General features: G+C 44.7%; 1 protein-coding gene across 1 annotated transcript in view; it reads right to left on the bottom strand.

Moving 5' to 3' along the window:
- LOC124553427 overlaps nucleotides 1-17,763 on the bottom strand; it is a 101,498-nt gene extending 83,735 nt beyond the window's left edge. The window contains exons 1-2 of the mRNA XM_047127289.1: nucleotides 17,610-17,763; nucleotides 2,582-2,762 (exon numbers count right to left, since the gene is read on the bottom strand). Coding sequence (XP_046983245.1) covers nucleotides 2,582-2,762; nucleotides 17,610-17,763 — 335 coding nt within the window. The remainder of the gene's footprint in view (nucleotides 1-2,581; nucleotides 2,763-17,609) is intronic.
- Nucleotides 17,764-18,650: the final 887 nt, after the last annotated feature.

The following is an 18,650-nucleotide window of genomic DNA, read 5'->3' as shown; positions in this document are numbered from 1 at the left end:
ACCACGAGCCTTACTGTACAAACTATATGTTGATTACCCATCAGAAAATATTAATAGTCTTCTGACTGGTTTGATACAGCCCGCCACGAATTCCTCTGCTGTGCTAACTTCTTGATCTCAGAGGAGCACTTGCAACCTATGTCCTCAGTTATTTGCTGTCTTCCTATAGAGTTTTTGCCTTCTACAGTTCCTCTAGTACAATGGACGTCATTCCCTCATGTCTTAACACATGTCCTATCATCCTGTCCCTTCTCCTTACCACTTTTTTACCACATATTCCATTCCGATTCAGCACAGAAGTTCCTCATTCCTCACCTTATCTGTCCACCTAATTTTCAACATTCCTCTGTAGCACCACTTCTCAAATGCTTCAATTCTCTTATGTTCCTGTTTTCCCACAGTCCATGTTTCACTACCATACAGTGCTATACTGCAGACGTACATTCTCAGAAATTTTTTCCTCAAATTAAGGTCGATATTTGATATTGGTAGACTTCTATTGGCCAGGAATTCCCATTTTGCCATTACTAGTCTGCTTTTGATGTCCTCCTTGCTCCGTCCGTCACTCGTTATTTTACTGCCTAGGTAGCAGAATTCCTTAACTTCGTCTACTTCGTGACCAAGAATCCTGATGTTAAGTTTCTCTCCTCATTTCTACTACTTCTCATTACCTCTGTCTTTCTTCGATTTACTCTCAGTCCATACTCTGTACTCATCAAACTGTTCATTCCATTCCGTAGAGCATGTAATTCTTCTTGACTTTCACTCAGGATAGCAATGTCATCAGCGAGTAGTATCATTGATATCCTTTCACCTTGAATTTTAATTCCACTCCTGAACCTTATTTCCATCATTGGTTCCTCGATGTTCAGATTGAACACTAGGGGTGCAAGACTACATCCTTGTCTTACACCCTTTTTGGTAAGAGCGCTTCGTTTTTGGTCGTCCACTCTTATTATTCCCTTTTGGCTGGTTCACGTATTGTATATGACCCATGTCTCCCTGTAGCTTACCCCTATTTCTCTCAGAATTTTGAACATATTGCACAATTTTACATTGTCGAACGCTTTCTCCAGGTCGACAAATCCTGTGAACGTGTCTTGATTTTTCTTTAGTCTGCGTCCATTATTAACGGCAATGTCATAGTTGCCTCTCTCGTGCCTTTACCTTTTCTAAAGCAAAACTGATCGTCATCTAGCACATCCTCAATTTTCTTTTCCATTCTTCTGTATATTATCCTTGTCAGCAAGTTGGATCCATGAGCTGCTAAGCTGATTGTGCGATATTCTCGCTCTTGTCAACTCTTGACGTTTTCGGAATTGTGTGGATGACATTCTACACACCAACGTAAATAGTCGTTTTGTTGCCACTTCCCTCATCGTTTTTAATAATTCTGATGAGATGTTATCCAGCCCTTCTGCCTTATTTGATCTTAAGTCCTCCAAAGCTCCTTTAAATTCCGACTCTAATACTGGGTCCCCTACCTCTTCTAAATCGACTCCTGTTTCTTCTTCTATCACATCAGACAAATCTTCCCCCTCACAGAGACTTTCATTGTATTCTCTCCGCCTATCCGCTCTCTCCTCTGCATTTAACAGTGGAATTCCCGTTGCACTCTTAATGTTATCACCCTTGCTTTTAATGTCACCGAAGGTTCTTTTGACTTTCAGGTATGCTGCGTCAGTCCTGCCAACAATCATTTCTTTTTTGATTCTTTCACATTTTTCATGCACCCCTTTCGTCTTAGCTTCCCTGCACTTCCTATTTATTTCGTTCCTCAGCGACTTGTATTTCTGTATTCCCTAGTTTCCCAAAACATTTTTGTATTTCCTCCTTTCATCGATCAATTGAAATATTTTTTCTGTTACCCTCCGTTTCTTCGCAGTTACCTTCTTTGTACCTGTATTTTCCTTCCCAGCTTTTGTTGTCGCCCTTTTTAGGGACGTCCATTCCTCTTCAACTGTACTGCCTACTGAGCTCTTCCTCATTGCTGTATCTATATATTTTCTACCCAACATGGAAGTTTGACGCTAGTTCCGCCACAGTTCGCTGCCCAGCCTACGATGTCCGACACCGGTAATGAGGGGTGGCTGCCCAACCTCTGGGTGTGGTTTCACTCTGGTTTCACCACGTATGAAGCCAGGCTGACAACACGCATTAAATATTGATAGACGTTTCGAGAAAGTATGCACTAAATACAGGACAGTGTTAAACAGATAACTTTAATACCCACTGTCGTAATGGATTCAGATGGCACGGAGCAGGAGTATTTCGACTGGCTGTCTATACACGATAATATGGTGTCTATCAGAATTGCAGCGTTATCCGAAATATCTCGTACTAGTGCAATATCTAACGCGAGCACAGAGTGTGTTGTCCAAATCGAAAACGTAGCTATTGTTCACTGATTTCATTGGCAATTTGGAGAATTCGAGCTGGCTAGGCAGATGTATGCACGCGCCGATGGGAAACTTTTCAGAACGATAGAGATGAGATACCGGTACGTCAGTGAGCGAGAGGTCTATTCAAGGCTTCATGAGAGACACTGGACTGCACCTGTGGCACCTGAACTGCCGCTCACAGGAGCCCCAAGACTTGGCTCGTCTGTACGCTGGCGGCCAGCGGGGGTGGGTGCCGCCAACTCCAGAGCTTCAGTCCGGCCTGCTCTGCAGACTTGCAGCCTCTGCCGTCGACTTCCCGCCTGCCTTCCAACACGCTCTCACCTCCCGGAATGACACCCTCTTTAGATCCCCCACCATGGCCTGTCTGCCCACATTTATACAGGAAAACAAAAATCCTCACATTATAATGGACATACGACGGGTGTTCAGTAAGTAACGCAACACTTTTTCTCTGCCAACAGTTATGTTTTATTCAGGTTACCAAGACACCATACTATTCCCCAGTTCTCTGGCTCCTAAACTCTATTTCTGAACACAACGTCGGTTCAGCGCGACACCCTTACGCCGCCTCATTGGGAGGGCCTCATGGCACCACTCTACTGGGTGATGACGGAGCCAGCCTCCTGCTGCATCGATAATTTCCCCGTCATCCACGCACTGCTTCCTGTAGTGGTTATCCTTCATTGGGACAAACAGATGGCAATTGGAATGTGTGAGTTCCGTGATGTAGTATGCACGAGGAGGACCAGTCCCATGATGGTCTGTGAGCTCATTTCGGGTGTGTAGAATTGTCTAAGGCCTTACACAATCATGGATAACAACGGCGGCGTGTTTGTTGCTGTCAGAAGTAGTTCAACTTGCCGCCAAACTGAAGTAGATACTACCTGTGAGCTAGTGTGGGCGGAGGTCATTGTTGGCAACCGGTATACAATCATAATTGGATCCTTTAATCGACCTCCCAATTCAGATGATTCAGTTGTTGAAAGGTTCAAAGAAAACTTGAGTTTGATTTCAAACACCAACCCGACTAATACGATTATAGTTGGTGGTGACTTTAATTTAGCCTCGATATGTTGGCGAAAATACATGTTCAATTCCGGAGGTACGCATAAAACATCATCCGAAATTGTGCTAAACGCATTCCCTGAAAACTATTTCGAGCAGTTGGTTCGTGAGCCCACACGAATAGTAAACGGCTGTGGAAACACACTTGATCTCTTAGCAGCAAATAATCCTGAGTTAATAACGAGCATCATAACGGATACACGGATTACTGAACACAGGGTTGTCGTAGCGAGACAGAATATTGTAACACCCAAATCTTCCAAATATAAACGAAAAATATACCTATTCAAAAAAGCAGATAAAAATTCATTTGACACCTTCCTCACAGGCAATATCCACTCATTCCAAATTAATAATATCCGTGTAGACCAGATGTAGCTTGAATTCAAAGAAATAGTATCGGCAGCAACTGAGAGAGTTGTACCAAGTAAATTAACAAACGACGGAGCTGATCCTCCTTGGTACACAAAACAGGTGAGGAGACTGTTGCAGAAACAACGAAACAAACATGCAAAATTTAAACAGACGCAAAATCACCAAGATTGGCGATCTTTTACAAAAGCTCGAAATTTAGCGCGGAATTCAATGCGAGATACTTGCAATAGTTTCCACAACGAAACCTTGTCTCGAAATCTGGCAGAAAATCCAAAGAGATTCTGGTCGTATGTGAATTATATTGCCGGCCGGTGTGGCCGTGCGGTTCTAGGCGCGTCAGTCTGGAAGCGTGAGACCGCTACGGTCGCAGGTTCGAATCCTGCCTTGGGCATGGATGTGTGTGATGTTCTTAGGTTAGTTAGGTTTAAGTAGTTCTAAGTTCTAGGGGACTGATGACCTCAGCTGTTAAGTCCCATAGTGCTCAGAGCCATTTGAACCATTTTTTTGAATTATGTTAATGGCAAGAAACAATCAATGTCTTCTCTGCGTGATAGCAACGGAGATACTATCGAAGGCAGTGCTGCCAAAGCAGAGTTACTAAACATAGTCTTCCGAAATACCTTCACAAAAGAAGACGAAGTTAATATCGCAGAATTCGTATCAAGAACAGTTGCCAACATGAGTAACGTAGAAGTAAATATCCTCGGAGTAGTAAAGCAACTTGAATCACTTAATAAAAGCAAGTCTTCTGGTCCAGACTGTACACCAATTAGGTTCCTTTCGGAGTATGCTGATGCATTAGCTCCATACTTAACAATCATATAAAATCGTTCTCTCGACGAAAGATCCGTACCTAAGGACTGGAAAGTTGCACAGGTCACACCAATATTCAAGAAAGGTAGTAGGAGTAATCCACTAAATTACAGGCCCATATCGTTAACGTCGATATGGAGCAGGATTTTGGAACATATAGCCTGTTGTGTTCTAACATTATGAATTACTTCGAAGAAAACGGCCTATTGACACACAGTCGACATGGACTTAGAAAAGATCGTTCTTGTGAAACAGAACTAGATGTTTACTCGCCCGAAATGTTGAGTGCTATTGACAAGGTATTTCAGATTGATTCCGTATTTCTGGATTTCCGAAAGGTTTTTGACACTGTACCACACAAGCGGCTTGTAGTGAAATTGCGTGCCTATGGAATATCATCTCAGTTATGTAACTGGATTCATGATTTCATGTCAGAGAGATCTCAGTAATTGACGGAAAGTCATCGAGTAAAACAGAAGTGATTTCTGGCGTTCCCAAGTTAGTGTTATATCTATATAAACGATTTGGGAGACAATATGACCAGCCGTCTTAGGTTGTTTGCATATGTCACTGTCGTTTATCGACTAATAAAGTCATCAGAATATCAAAATAAATTACAAAATGATTCAGAAAAGATATCTGATTGGTGTGAATATTGGCAATTGACCCTAAATAACGAAAAGTGTGAGGTCACCCACATGAGTGCTGATACGAATCCGTTAAACTTCGGTTACACGATAAATCAGTCAAATCTAAAAGCCGTAAATTCAACTAAAAACCTAGGAATTACAATTACGAAGAACTTGAATTGTAAGAAACTCATAGAAAATGTCGTGGGGGAAGCCTAACCAAAGACAGCGATTCATTGGCAGGACACTTAGAAAATGTAACAGATCCACTGAGGAGACTGCCTACACTACACTTGTCCGCCCTCTTTTAGAATACTGCTGCGCTGTCTGGGATCCTTACCAGATAGAATTGGCGGAGTACATCGAAGAAGCTGAAAAAAGGACAGCACGTTTTTTATCATAGCGAAATATGGGGAAGTGTTACTGAAATGGTACAGGATTTGGGCTGGACATCATTAAAACAAAGTCGTTTTCCGTTCCGACGGAGTCTTCTCACGAAATTCCAGTCACCAACTTTCTCTTCCGAATGCGAAAATATTTTATTGAGACCGACCTACATAGGGAAAAACGGTCACCACGACAAAATAAGGGAAATCAGAGTTCATACGGATAGGTGTTCGTTCTTTTCGCGCGCTACACGAGATTGGAACAATAGAGAATTGTGTAGGTGGTTCGATGAACCCTCTGACAGGCACTTAAATGTGATCTGCAGAGGATCCATGTAGATGTAGATGTAGATTTTTGTGACGGCAAACATGCAGAAGTCGTTTCTTCAGTTCACTGAATGTAGCGCAGTACGCTTCAGATTTGACCTTCGCCCCATGAGGGAGGAGATCAAACAGAATAACCCCTTCAGAATCCGACAAGACGGACGCCGTTACTTTACCAACTGACCGTACGGCTTTCAGTTTTTTCTTCAGAAGTGGGGTTGTGTGGCGCCACTCCATGGATTGCCGTTTTTTCTTCGTTTCGAAGTGATGAATCCAAGTTTCATAGCATGTGCCGATGTCCGACAAAAAATTGTAACTATCAGTTACGTAATGTGCAAGCATTTCCGCACAGACGGTCCTTCCATGAAGTTAAAATCTTCTGGGCTATTAGGCCACTTCATATTTCCTCTAAAATAATCGACGTTTCGACCCCTCTGCTGGGATCTTCTTCAGGATCTTCCCGTGTCCACTGCTGCTAGAACACTCTTTCTGTTAGGCGACGAGGAACCCAGGAGGCGCACACCTTTGAGTAGTTCACGTGGTGGACGAGTGTGTCAGCGCTAACAACACGGACGTCCAGTTCTGCAGCGAGATGTCTGAGTGTGATCCGTCCATCATCTGGAATGAGAGTGTCCGCACGTTTCAACACTGCAGGAGTCACAGCTGAGTGTGGACGGCCGGCACGCGGCAGATCCGAAGGTCTTGTGCGACCTTGTTGCGATGACGTTAGATGCCTCGCCCAACGACTCACCGTGCTTTCGTTCAATGCCACGTCACCGTAGACATTCTGCACGCGCCTGTCAGTGTTTGCGACGCTCTGGTGTTCCGCCAATAGAAATTATAAATTCTCTCTGCTTGGAACGCACCTCTGTTAGAGACGCCATTTTAAAGGCTGCGTATTGTCCCCCACCACCTATCGGAGCTCCATGAGACAATAGGCGGGAATATTCCAATATGTAGCATACAAAAGTCCGTATTTTTTCAATCAAAATTTTCCGAGAAAAATTGTGTTGCATTACTTATTGAACGCCCCTAGTGTAGTGGTTTTAATTTCAGTGATACGCCTCTGAGCTGGATACGTTGAATATCTCGTCACGTATATTTACCTGACGATCTGCCGCCATTCCTTGTTTTTTACTCGTGTAAGAGAGTCAGTGTTACAGTGTTTTTCCACCTAGACTTACACAGTTGACAGTAAGCTAATACGATAGCTGATTACTCAACAGTCTTCGGATCGGTTAAAACAATAATCCAGCAGGATCTGCCTTTATATGCGGTAGTGTGGCTGACAGATGAGTACACGCCGGAAATGAAGCAGCAGTCAGAGCACTGAATGGCAGCAAGTGGACCAACAGTAAATAAAAAAAAAATTATATTCATCTGCCTAAAAATTTATGGTCAGATTATTCTACCACGCAAAAGACATTCTCCCCGCTAGTTGGGCTACGAAGGATACGAGAATATTTTAAAAGGGCGACTCAAGTACTCTTTAGAAAAGCACCAACAAAGAGCAATAAGAGCCCTAGACTGCAACGCTAACAAATACAGGAGAAGATTTAATGTCTCTGTAAGCAAACAACGCTGAGCCCGTGAGAAGCGACCTCGGAGCCATCTGATAAAGTTTATCTCGGTTGAGAGATAATCTCGCGAGATAACATTTAAGCTGTTTCGTACCTGCTCCGTGTTACTGTTCGTTGCGATGTTCCTCGCAGTCAGTAGCACTGCCGTGAAGTAAACTCATGAAGCGAGGCCCCTGATAGGCAGCTATCATCAACAGCCGAAACATCGGGATGCCATCATAGTGTGTACATTGCAAATAATCAATGCGAGCTTTACAGTAATGTGCATGAGATATTAGTTAACTTGTAAATGCAGAAAGCTTCGAGGTCCTAATCGACACACAGATCTTGGCTGCATTGTGTCCAAGAGCCAGCGAATCCACTTCGCACGCAGCACAGCCCACTGCGTAGTTTGGTACGACTGCGTGTCCTCTCGTCTCATCACTGTCCTCGTCATTTGTTTGGAGAAGGCTGGAAGTTTACTGGATCGGAGTAGCGTCGCAGTGGCTGAAAGACATTGCCTGACATTTTTTACAACATAATTAATCATTAATACTTGTAAGTAAGTAATTCCCGACGTTGCCCAAGATGTTTAATATCTGTCAAGAAATTGATTGGCCCTGTGACTTGTTGATACCCACAGCGAAAGCAACCCGCTTGGGAAACAGCAATCAACTTTTTTTCTTCCTTACTGTTGCTTCCCCCTCCTCCCCCCCTCCCCCACCCCCCGCCAACGTATGGGCTTTGGTTGGATCGTCAGGGGACACTATTTGCCGGGCTTCAGTCATATGAGAGGAAAAATTTTAGAAAAGTATTACAAAAGCAGTTGCAATAAAAGACAGATCGACAGCTATGTAAGTGAAAATACTGGAAGTTGATTTAGTAATTAATTAAATTACAGATACAGATGAATCGAAAACGAGAGTCGCATACGAATATACAGGGTGAGTCACCAACTATTGCCACCAAGAATAACTCCGAAAGTATGATAGTAGCTGAAAAGTTTGTGGGGCAGATCTTGCATGGGACAACGGCGGCCATAATGTGTCGTTGGTTTTTTGTTGCTAGGTGGTGTCGCGTCAGAGATATGAAGGACAACTTCGTTTTCTTAAATGGGATGCTATAGTTTGGCACTTATTAGCTCACAGCGGCTATCGAGACGAATCGAATGACGTGTAACAGTAAGGTCTTTGATGATCAACGAAGGTCAAAAACGCGGCACGAACGTCCATGTACAGAAGGTGTTCGAACTGATGACCATTGGTATCAAGTCAGTGCTGCAATCTTCTTATCATGGATTGAGTGGTATTCCTTCTCACTTCGGCACTTGTCGACCCACATGCTCTGACAATTCTCTCTCGCATATCTTCAGCTGTAGTAGAACGTCTTTATAAACAATGTCCTTTATGAATCCCCACAAGAAAAACTCCAGGGTGTCGAGTCTGGCGAACGAGCCGCCCACGACTCGTCTCCTCCGCATCCAGTCCAACCATCTGGGAATTGTCTCTGCAACTCGTTTCTGGCCGTCAGCGAAAAATGTGCCGGACACGCAAAGTGTCGATACTACATTCTGTTCCTAAAGGTATTTCTTCCAATAACAGACCTAATGTTTCTTCCAGTAACATGGTGTACTTCCTAACATTAGGATTTCATTCGATGAAATAGGGGCCTGTAATTCTGTCCAGAATCCCACACCGTACAGTAACCGACCACGGTTTTTGGTGTGCAACTTGCCGCAGCCAACATGGATTTTCAGTTGCCCAGTAATGTATGTTATGCGAATTAATCAATTTGCGCATACAATTCTTCATTTGAGGAAGAGAACCACATTTGTAACTTTTTTATATCGTAAGATGGCATGCTGTTGTATATGCGTATAAATCAGTTCAAATGATACTTTCTTAAACTTTCCGTGTGACTTGATTATTTAATTGTTCAAATGGCTCAGAACACTATGGGACTTAACTTCTGAGGTCATCAGTCCCCTAGAACTTGCAACTGCTTGAACCTAACTAACCTAAGCACATCACACACATCAATGCCCGAGGCAGGATTCGAACCTGCGGCCGTAGCGGTCGCGCGGTTCCACACTGTAGCGCCTAGAACCGCTCGGCAACTCCGGCTGGCGATTATTTAATATTAAGCTAAAAGTAAAGATAGCTCAAGATAGCTTTAGCGCCCCTCCTTGAGGTTTTCCTGTATCCGCCACTGCTCGTGTGTAGGTATGTATACAAGTTTCTGAAAAGAGCCACAGGTCGCAGTTAGTATTATGTATCTACCGGTTTCGCTCTCCAAATGACAATACCAGCTCTTGCTAAAAATATATGTAGCCTACGTCCTCCCAAATTTTCACTATGGCATCATGTAGAAATTTGAAGTAGATCGGCGAAGAACTTTTAGAGTTATTTCGCAAAAACCTTTCCTCTATATGTACCACAAACACATATATTTAAAGTCAGATTACGAAATATTATGCAGACAGTGACCTTCCTCTTCCCTTGAAGGTAAAGTGTGCAAAATTTCATGAAGATCGGAATAATACTGTAGATTTGTATGAATTACAATGAAACGAACACTATACACCGTGTATCATAATAAATAGTGTAAACACATACAGTTGAAAGTACACGATACTAGAAGCAAAAAAGTCTCAGGAAACATGGGGTCGATAATGGATATCTTAAGAACTACGAGCAGTTTTTCATCTTCGATACTATGAAGCAAATTTCTTCTACTGCAAGCTCTTTGCTTTCCACATTTTGGGAAGTAGTAGTAGGGACCAAAACAAGAAAAAGTGTCCAGTAAACATTGGCTCTAAAATGTACACCTTAAGAGCTATGAACACGTGCTCATCTTCGCTACTTGGAAACACAACTCTTCTAATGAACAATTGCTTATAGCTTTACAGGTTTGCATTTTATAGCAAATGTTACTGGACATACTTCCCAAAATGTGGAAAGCAAAGAGCCTGCAGTAGGTGAGACCTGCTTCACAGTATCGAAGATGGAGAATTGCTCGTAGCTCTTAAGGTATGCATTTACGACGCTATGTTTACTGAGACTTTTTTACTTCTAGTATCGTGTACTTTGAACTACATGCGTTTACACTAGTAATTATGATCCACAATATATATATATATATATATATATATATATATATATATATATATATATATGTGTGTGTGTGTGTGTGTGTGTGTGTGTATAGATTATTATAACTATGATGTTTGCCGCCCCTTCTCTGAGTGATCCGCGATCTACATGACTGTATGCAGGCAGGATGTCTTCTCAAGTACCGTTCCACCCCTCACAACTACGGCCTGCTGTAAGCACCACGCAGTCTGACTCGCCATGTCAGCTAAGCACGTTCACCGGCCATTGGAAAACACTGGTAGCTCTACAAACCACTGCTCGAAATAACAGAGGGCACTGGAAAACTAATATAGCGACTGGAAACGGCTGTAGCTGTTCAATGCACACCAGTACATACCGACAGGAATTGCAGAGAATATACACTGGAGCCGTTGATGACTGGAAACGTGTTTTCTGGTCGGGCGACTCCCGTTTCAAATTGTATCGAGTGGATGAACGTGTACGAGTATGGAGACAACCTCATGAATGTTTAGAGTCGGTGGCATGCAAGAAACTTATTTCGAAATACCACTGAATGCTTTCTTAGAAAACTATTTCGAACTGTTAGTTCAGGAGCGCACTCGAAGTGTTAATGGTTTAGAAACTATATTTTAACTCTTAGCAACAAATAAAGGTGAACCAATAGAGAGCACAATAGCGGATACACAGATTAGTGGCTACAAGGCTGTTGTAGTGAGACTGAATACCGTAACACCTAAACCCACCAAAAATATGCCATGTTATCAGAAGTATCTGGACACTTGGCTGAAAACGACTTACAAGTTCGTGGTAATGCTGGAATCCACCCTCAGCCTTGATGACAGCTTCCACTCTCGCAGGCGTACGTTCAGTCAGGTGCTGAAAGGTTTCTTGGGGAGTGGCAGCCTATTATTCACGGAGTGCTACATTAAGGAAAGGTATCGATGTTAGTCGGTGAGGCTGGGCAAGAAGTCGGTGTTCCAAGACATCCTAAAGGTATTCTGTAGGATTCAGGTCATGACTCTGTGCAGCCCAGTCCATTACAAGGATGCTATGGTCGTGTAGCCACTCCGCCACAGGCCGTGCATTATGAATAGGTGCTCGATCGTGTTTTAAGCGTAAATCACCATTCCCCCAATTTCTCTTCAACAGTGGGAACTACAAAGATGCTTAGAGCCGGCCGGAGTGGCCGAGCGGTTCTAGGCGCTACAGTCTGGAACCGCGCGACGGCTACGGTCGCAGGTTCGAATCCTGCCTCGGGCGTGGATGTGTGTGATAGCCTTAGGATAGTTAGGTTTAAGTAGTTCTTAGTACTAGAGGACTGATGACCTTAGAAGTTAAGTCCCATAGTGCTCAGAGCCATTTGAACCATTTTTGAAGATGCTTAAAACATCAGTGTTGGCCTGTGCTGTGACAGTGCCACGAAAAACAACAAGGAGTTCAAGCCCCCTTCATGAACAACACGACCAGACCATAACACCACCGCCTCCGAATTTTACTGTTGGCACTACACACGCTGGCAGATGACTTTCACTGGGCGTTCGCCATACCCACACCCTGCCATCGGATCGCCACATTGTGTACCGTGATTCGTCACTCCACACAACGTTTTCCCACTGTTCAGTCGTCCAATGTTTACGCTCCCTACACCAAGCGACGCGTCGTTTTGTATTTACCGGTCTGATGTGTGTCTTATGAGCTGCCGCTCGAGCACGAACTCCAAGTTTTCGCACCTCCCGCCGAACTGCCACAGTACCTGCAGTGGATCCTGATGCAGTTTGGAATTCCTGTGTGATGGTTGGATAGATGCCTGCCCATTACACGTTACGACCCTCTTCAACTGTCAGCGGTCTCTGTCAGTCAACAGACGAGGTCGGGCTGTACGCTTGTGTGCTGTGCGTGCCCCTTCACGTTTCCACTTTACTATCGCATCGGAAACAGTGGACCTAGGGACGTTTAGGAGTGTGGAAATCTCGCGTACAGACGTATGACACAAGTGACACCCAATCACCTGACCACGTTTAAGGTCGGTGAGTTTCGCAAGGCGCCCCATTCTGCTCTCTCACGATGTCTAATGACTACTGACGTCGCTGATATGGAGTACCTGGCAGTAGGTGGGAGCACAATGCATCAAATATGAAACACGCATGTTTTTGGCATGTCCGGATGCTTTTGAGCACATAGTGTACATGCAAAATACATCTACTTAAACAAGCAGATAAAAATCCGCTTCACGCAATTTCCACTCTTTTCGATCGCAATATCTAAATACAGACAAGACGGAGTTTGAATGCTAGGAAATGGCATCGACCGCAGTTGAGAGATGCGTATCAAACAGATTCCCCACGATACACAAAACATATCAGAACGGTGTAGCAGAAGCAACAGAAAAAAGCACACAAATTTTTAAAAGAACGAAAGAACACCTAGATCGTCAAAGTTATACAGAAGCTCGAAATTTAGCGGGAACTTCGATGGAACATGTCTTGAATAGTTTTCTAAAAATCTGAATGAAAACTGAGAGATTCCGATCATACACTCCTGGAAATTGAAATAAGAACACCGTGAATTCATTGTCCCAGGAAGGGGAAACTTTATTGACACATTCCTGGGGTCAGATACATCACATGATCACACTGACAGAACCACAGGCACATAGACACAGGCAACAGAGCATGCACAATGTCGGCACTAGTACAGTGTATATCCACCTTTCGCAGCAATGCAGGCTGCTATTCTCCCATGGAGACGATCGTAGAGATGCTGGATGTAGTCCTGTGGAACGGCTTGCCATGCCATTTCCACCTGGCGCCTCAGTTGGACCAGCGTTCGTGCTGGACGTGCAGACCGCGTGAGACGACGTTTCATCCAGTCCCAAACATGCTCAATGGGGGACAGATCCGGAGATCTTGCTGGCCAGGGTAGTTGACTTACACCTTCTGGAGCACGTTGGGTGGCACGGGATACATGCGGACGTGCATTGTCCTGTTGGGACAGCAAGTTCCCTTGCCGGTCTAGGAATGGTACAACGATGGGTTCGATGACGGTTTGGATGTACCGTGCACTATTCAGTGTCCCCTCGACGATCACCAGTGGTGTACGGCCAGTGTAGGAGGTCGCTCCCCACACCATGATGTCGGGTGTTGGCCCTGTGTGCCTCGGTCGTATGCAGTCCTGATTGTGGCGCTCACCTGCACGGCGCCAAACACGCATACGACCATCATTGGCACCAAGGCAGAAGCGACTCTCATCGCTGAAGACGACACGTCTCCATTCGTCCCTCCATTCACGCCTGTCGCGACACCACTGGAGGCGGGCTGCACGATGTTGGGGCGTGAGCGGAAGACGGCCTAACGGTGTGCGGGACCGTAGCCCAGCTTCATGCAGACGGTTGCGAATGGTCCTCGCCGATACCCCAGGAGCAACAGTGTCCCTAATTTGCTGGGGCGGTGCGGTCCCCTACGGCACTGCGTAGGATCCTACGGTCTTGGCGTGCATCCGTGCGTCGCTGCGGTCCGGTCCCAGGTCGACGGGCACGTGCACCTTCCGCCGACCACTGGCGACAACATCGATGTACTGTGGAGACCTCACGCCCCACGTGTTGAGCAATTCGGCGGTACGTCCACCCGGCCTCCCGCATGCCCACTATACGCCCTCGCTCAAAGTCCGTCAACTGCACATACGGTTCACGTCCACGCTGTCGCGGCATGTTACCAGTGTTAAAGACTGCGATGGAGCTCCGTATGCCACGGCAAACTGGCTGACACTGACGGCGGCGGTGCAGAAATGCTGCGCAGCTAGCGCCATTCGACGGCCAACACCGCGGTTCCTGGTGTGTCCGCTGTGCCGTGCGTGTGATCATTGCTTGTACAGCCCTCTCGCAGTGTCCGGAGCAAGTATGGTGGGTCTGACACACCGGTGTCAATGTGTTCTTTTTTCCATTTCCAGAAGTGTATGTAAAGTACAGCAGCAGCAAGACGCAATCAATACCTCCACTGCGCGTTAACAATGGTGATGTTAGTGATGACAGTGCCAGTAAATAAGAGTTACTAAACATCGTTTCCCGACATTCGTTCACCGAAGAAGTCGAGGTAAATATACCAGAATTCGAATAAAGAACAACTGTCAACATGAGTAACTTAGAAGTAGTTGTCCTCGCTGTAGCGAAGCAGCTCAAATCTATTAAGAAACGGAACTCTTCTAGTCCCGACTGTATACCAGCCAGGTTCCTTACAAAGTATGCTGATGCAATAGCTCCGTACTTAGAAGTCGCGTACAACCGCCCGCTCCACGAAAGATCCGTACCCGAAGACTGGAAAGTTGCACGAGTCACACCAATACTAAGAACGGAAGCAGGAGTAATCCTGTGCATTGCAGATCCACATTAGTAGCGACGATTTGCAGTATGATTTTGAAGATGCTCTGTGTTCGAACATCATGAATCACCTGGAAGAAGGCGTTTTATCGAGAGATAACTAACACATATTCAGTAAATATTGTTCTTGTGAAGAAACAACACGCTCTTTATCCTCACGAAGTAATAAGTGATATCGAAAGGGGATGTCAAATTGATTTAATACTTTTATGTTTTCAGAAGGCTTTTGACACTGTTCCCCACAGACGGAATGTTATCAAATTACGTGTGTCTCAGTTGTGCGAGTGGATTCGTGATTTCATGTCGGAAAGGTCATAGTTCGTAGTAATCGACGGAAACTCTTCGAGTAATTCCAAAGGAATATTTATAGGACCTCTGTTGTTCCTCATCTACATGAATCATTTAGAAGACAATCTGAACAGCCCACAAAGATTTTTCATCTGCATCTACATCTACACGGGTAAGTCACATTTAAGTGCTTGGCAGAAGGTTCGTCGAACCACTTTCACAATAATTGTGTATTATTCCGATCTCGTACAGCGCGGAGGAAACGAACACCTGTATCTTTCAGTGCGAACTCTGATTTCCCTTATTTTATTATGGTTTTCGTAGATCAGCGTAAGCAAAATATTTTCACATTCGGAGGAGAAAGTTGCTGATTGAAATCTCGTGAGAAGATTCCGTAGCAACGAAAAACGCCTTTGTTTTAATGATGTCCAGCCCAAATCCTGTTCATTTCAGTGACACCCTCTCCCATATTTCGCGATTATACAAAACGTGCTGCCCTTCTTTGAACTTTTTCGATGTACTCTGTCAATCCTATCTGGTAAGGATCCCACACCGCGCAGCAGTATCCTAAAAGATGACGGACAAACGTAGTGCACGCAGTCTTTTGAGTAGACCTGTTACATGTTCTAAGTGTTTTGCCAATGAAACGCAGTCTTTGGTTAGCCTTCCTCACAGCATTTTCTATGTGTTCCTTCCAATTTAAAATGTTGATTATTCTGATTCCTAGCTATGTACTTAAACTTAACGGTGCTTAGATTTGACTGATTTATCGTGTAACCGAAGTTTAACGAATTTCTTTTAGCACTCATGTGGATGATCTCACACTTTTCATTGTTTAGCGACAATTACCAATTTTCCCACTATACAGATATTTTTTCTAAATCGTTTTACAATTCGTTTGGATCTTCTGATAACCTCATTAGTCGATAAACATCATCTGCAAGGCGGCTGCTCAGACTGTGGCTCTGAGCACTATGCGACTTAACTTCTGAGGTCATCAGTCGACTAGAACTTAGAACTAATTAAACCTAACTAACCTAAGGACATCACATACATCCATGCACGAGGCAGGGTTCGAACCTGCGACCGTAGCGGTCACGCGGTTCCAGACTGAAGCACCTAGAACCGCACGGCCGCACCGGCCGGCGCTCAGACTATCTCCCAAATAGTTTAAGTAGATGAGGAACAGCAAAGGGCCGATAACACTAACTTGGGGGACGCTAGAAATCACTTGTATTTTTCTATATGACTTTCCGCCAGTTACTACGAATTGCGACCTCTCTGACAGGAAATTACGTATCCAGTCGCATAACTGAAACGATATTCCGTCAGCACGCTATTTCACTACAAGCCACTTGCTGCTGATGCTGTAATTTACGATTGTCGTTAAGTCATCAGATGATAAAAAACAATTTCAAAATGATTTAGGCATGATCTCTGTATGATTTGAAAAGTGGCAACTGACTCTAAATAATGGAAAGTGTGAAGTCATTAACATGAGTAGTAAAATATATCCGCGAAATTTCAGTAACACGATAAATTAAAGAAATCTAATTGAGTTAAACAATTAGAGATTAGTATTACGAGTAAATTAAACTGGAAATGTCACATAGGTAATGTGTGTGGGAAGGCTAACCAAAGGCGTTGATTTATTGGCAGAAGATTATAAAACTGCAACAGGCCTACTAGAGAGACTGCCTACACTACACTTGTCCGCCCTGTTCCGGAATATTGCTGTATTGAGTGGGATTCTTACCAGGTAGGATTGACGGACATCGTAAATGTCCAAAGAAGGGCACTCGTTCTGTATTACCACGAAATAGGAGAGAGTTTGCCACGGATATAATACAGGAATTGGAGTGGCTGTCATGAAAACAAAGACGTTTCACGTTAAAGCAGGTTCTTCTCATGAAACTGCGATCACCAGCTTTCTCCTCCGAGTGTTGGAATATATTTTTTGGCGCCCACCTACACAGAGAAGAAGAAGAATAGAAATCAGGGTTCGTATGAAAAGATTTAAATGTTCATTTCTCCTGCAGGCTGCTCGAGAGTGGAACACTAGCCACGTAACTTGAAGGTACAATGTAGTTCGATGAACTGCTTAAATATGAACTGTAGAGTGATCATACAGATGTAGACGTATGATGTACTCCTTCGTTGGTGGCCTGTGAACGTTTTACCTTGTTTCACAGCACTATGTGCAAGCCAAGCTGCCTGTTTGAGTACATAACTGTGTAACTGCGTAACGTCGAGTGAGTCGACGCTGTACGAAGATGTACTCACCGAGGTCTTGGCAGTACGTCTCCCACATCAGTCCATCGCCGTAACTCATGTCGTCGGTGACGCTGGCGACGTGGTTACAGACACAGTCGAGCATCGAGGAGTTATCTGCTGCCAGCAAAACCAGCAGCGACGTAGCTACGCCCGCTGGGTCCATTGTCAGCTACTCACGCAGAGGTGCGAACGAACACAGGCGGTGCGTACCGCAGGGAGCACTGACTGAGTGTGCGCTACGTGCAGCGGAAGAGTTTCCGCAGGAAGGTTAAACCGCAGGAAGCGTGACGTCTCCCACCCGTGACTCGCTCATTTTTCCCTTTACCTTACCAGACATCAACTGCGGACACGCATTCGTCACAAAAGAGTATTTGTTTCACAAATACGCCTGCAACGTGGACTTAGGACGACATCGAGTTACACTAAGAGACTTGTAGCAGATGTCCAGGCGTACTGATTTACTATTCCGACACAAAAATCTCATGACGTGCCAGTCTTTAATAATGAATTGGGAACTGATGCATATTCAAGTGCCAAAGAAACTGGTACACCTGCCTAACATCATGTAAGGCACCAGCGAACACGCAGAAGTGCCACATGCGCTCGACTAATGTCTGAAGCAGTGCTGGAAGGAATGAACACCATAAGTCCGCAAGAGGGAGTGGAGATATCTTCTGGGTAGCACGTTGCAGCACATACCAGATGTGGTCAGTGATGTTCATGTCTGGGGAGTTTGGTGGCCAGCGGAGGTGTTTAAACCCATAAATGTGTTCCCGAAGCCACTCTGTAGTAATTCTCGACGTGTGGGACGTCGCATTGTCCTGCTGGAATTGCCCGAGTCCGTCGGAATGGAAAATGGACATGAATGGATGCAGGTCATCAGGCAAGGTGCTTACGTACGTGTCACCTGTCAGTGTCGTATATAGACGTATCAGAGGTCCCATATCACTCGAAGTACACATGCCCCACATCCTTACAGAGCCTCCAGCAGCTTGAACCCTCGCTACTGACACGCAGGGATTCATGAGGTTGTCTCCATACCTGCACACA

Source organism: Schistocerca americana, chromosome 11 (genome assembly GCF_021461395.2).
Source record: "Schistocerca americana isolate TAMUIC-IGC-003095 chromosome 11, iqSchAmer2.1, whole genome shotgun sequence".
NCBI classification, from domain to species: domain Eukaryota; kingdom Metazoa; phylum Arthropoda; class Insecta; order Orthoptera; family Acrididae; genus Schistocerca; species Schistocerca americana.
The sequence above is the reverse complement of the archived record's forward strand: the minus strand, read 5'-3'. Positions and strand labels throughout refer to the sequence as shown.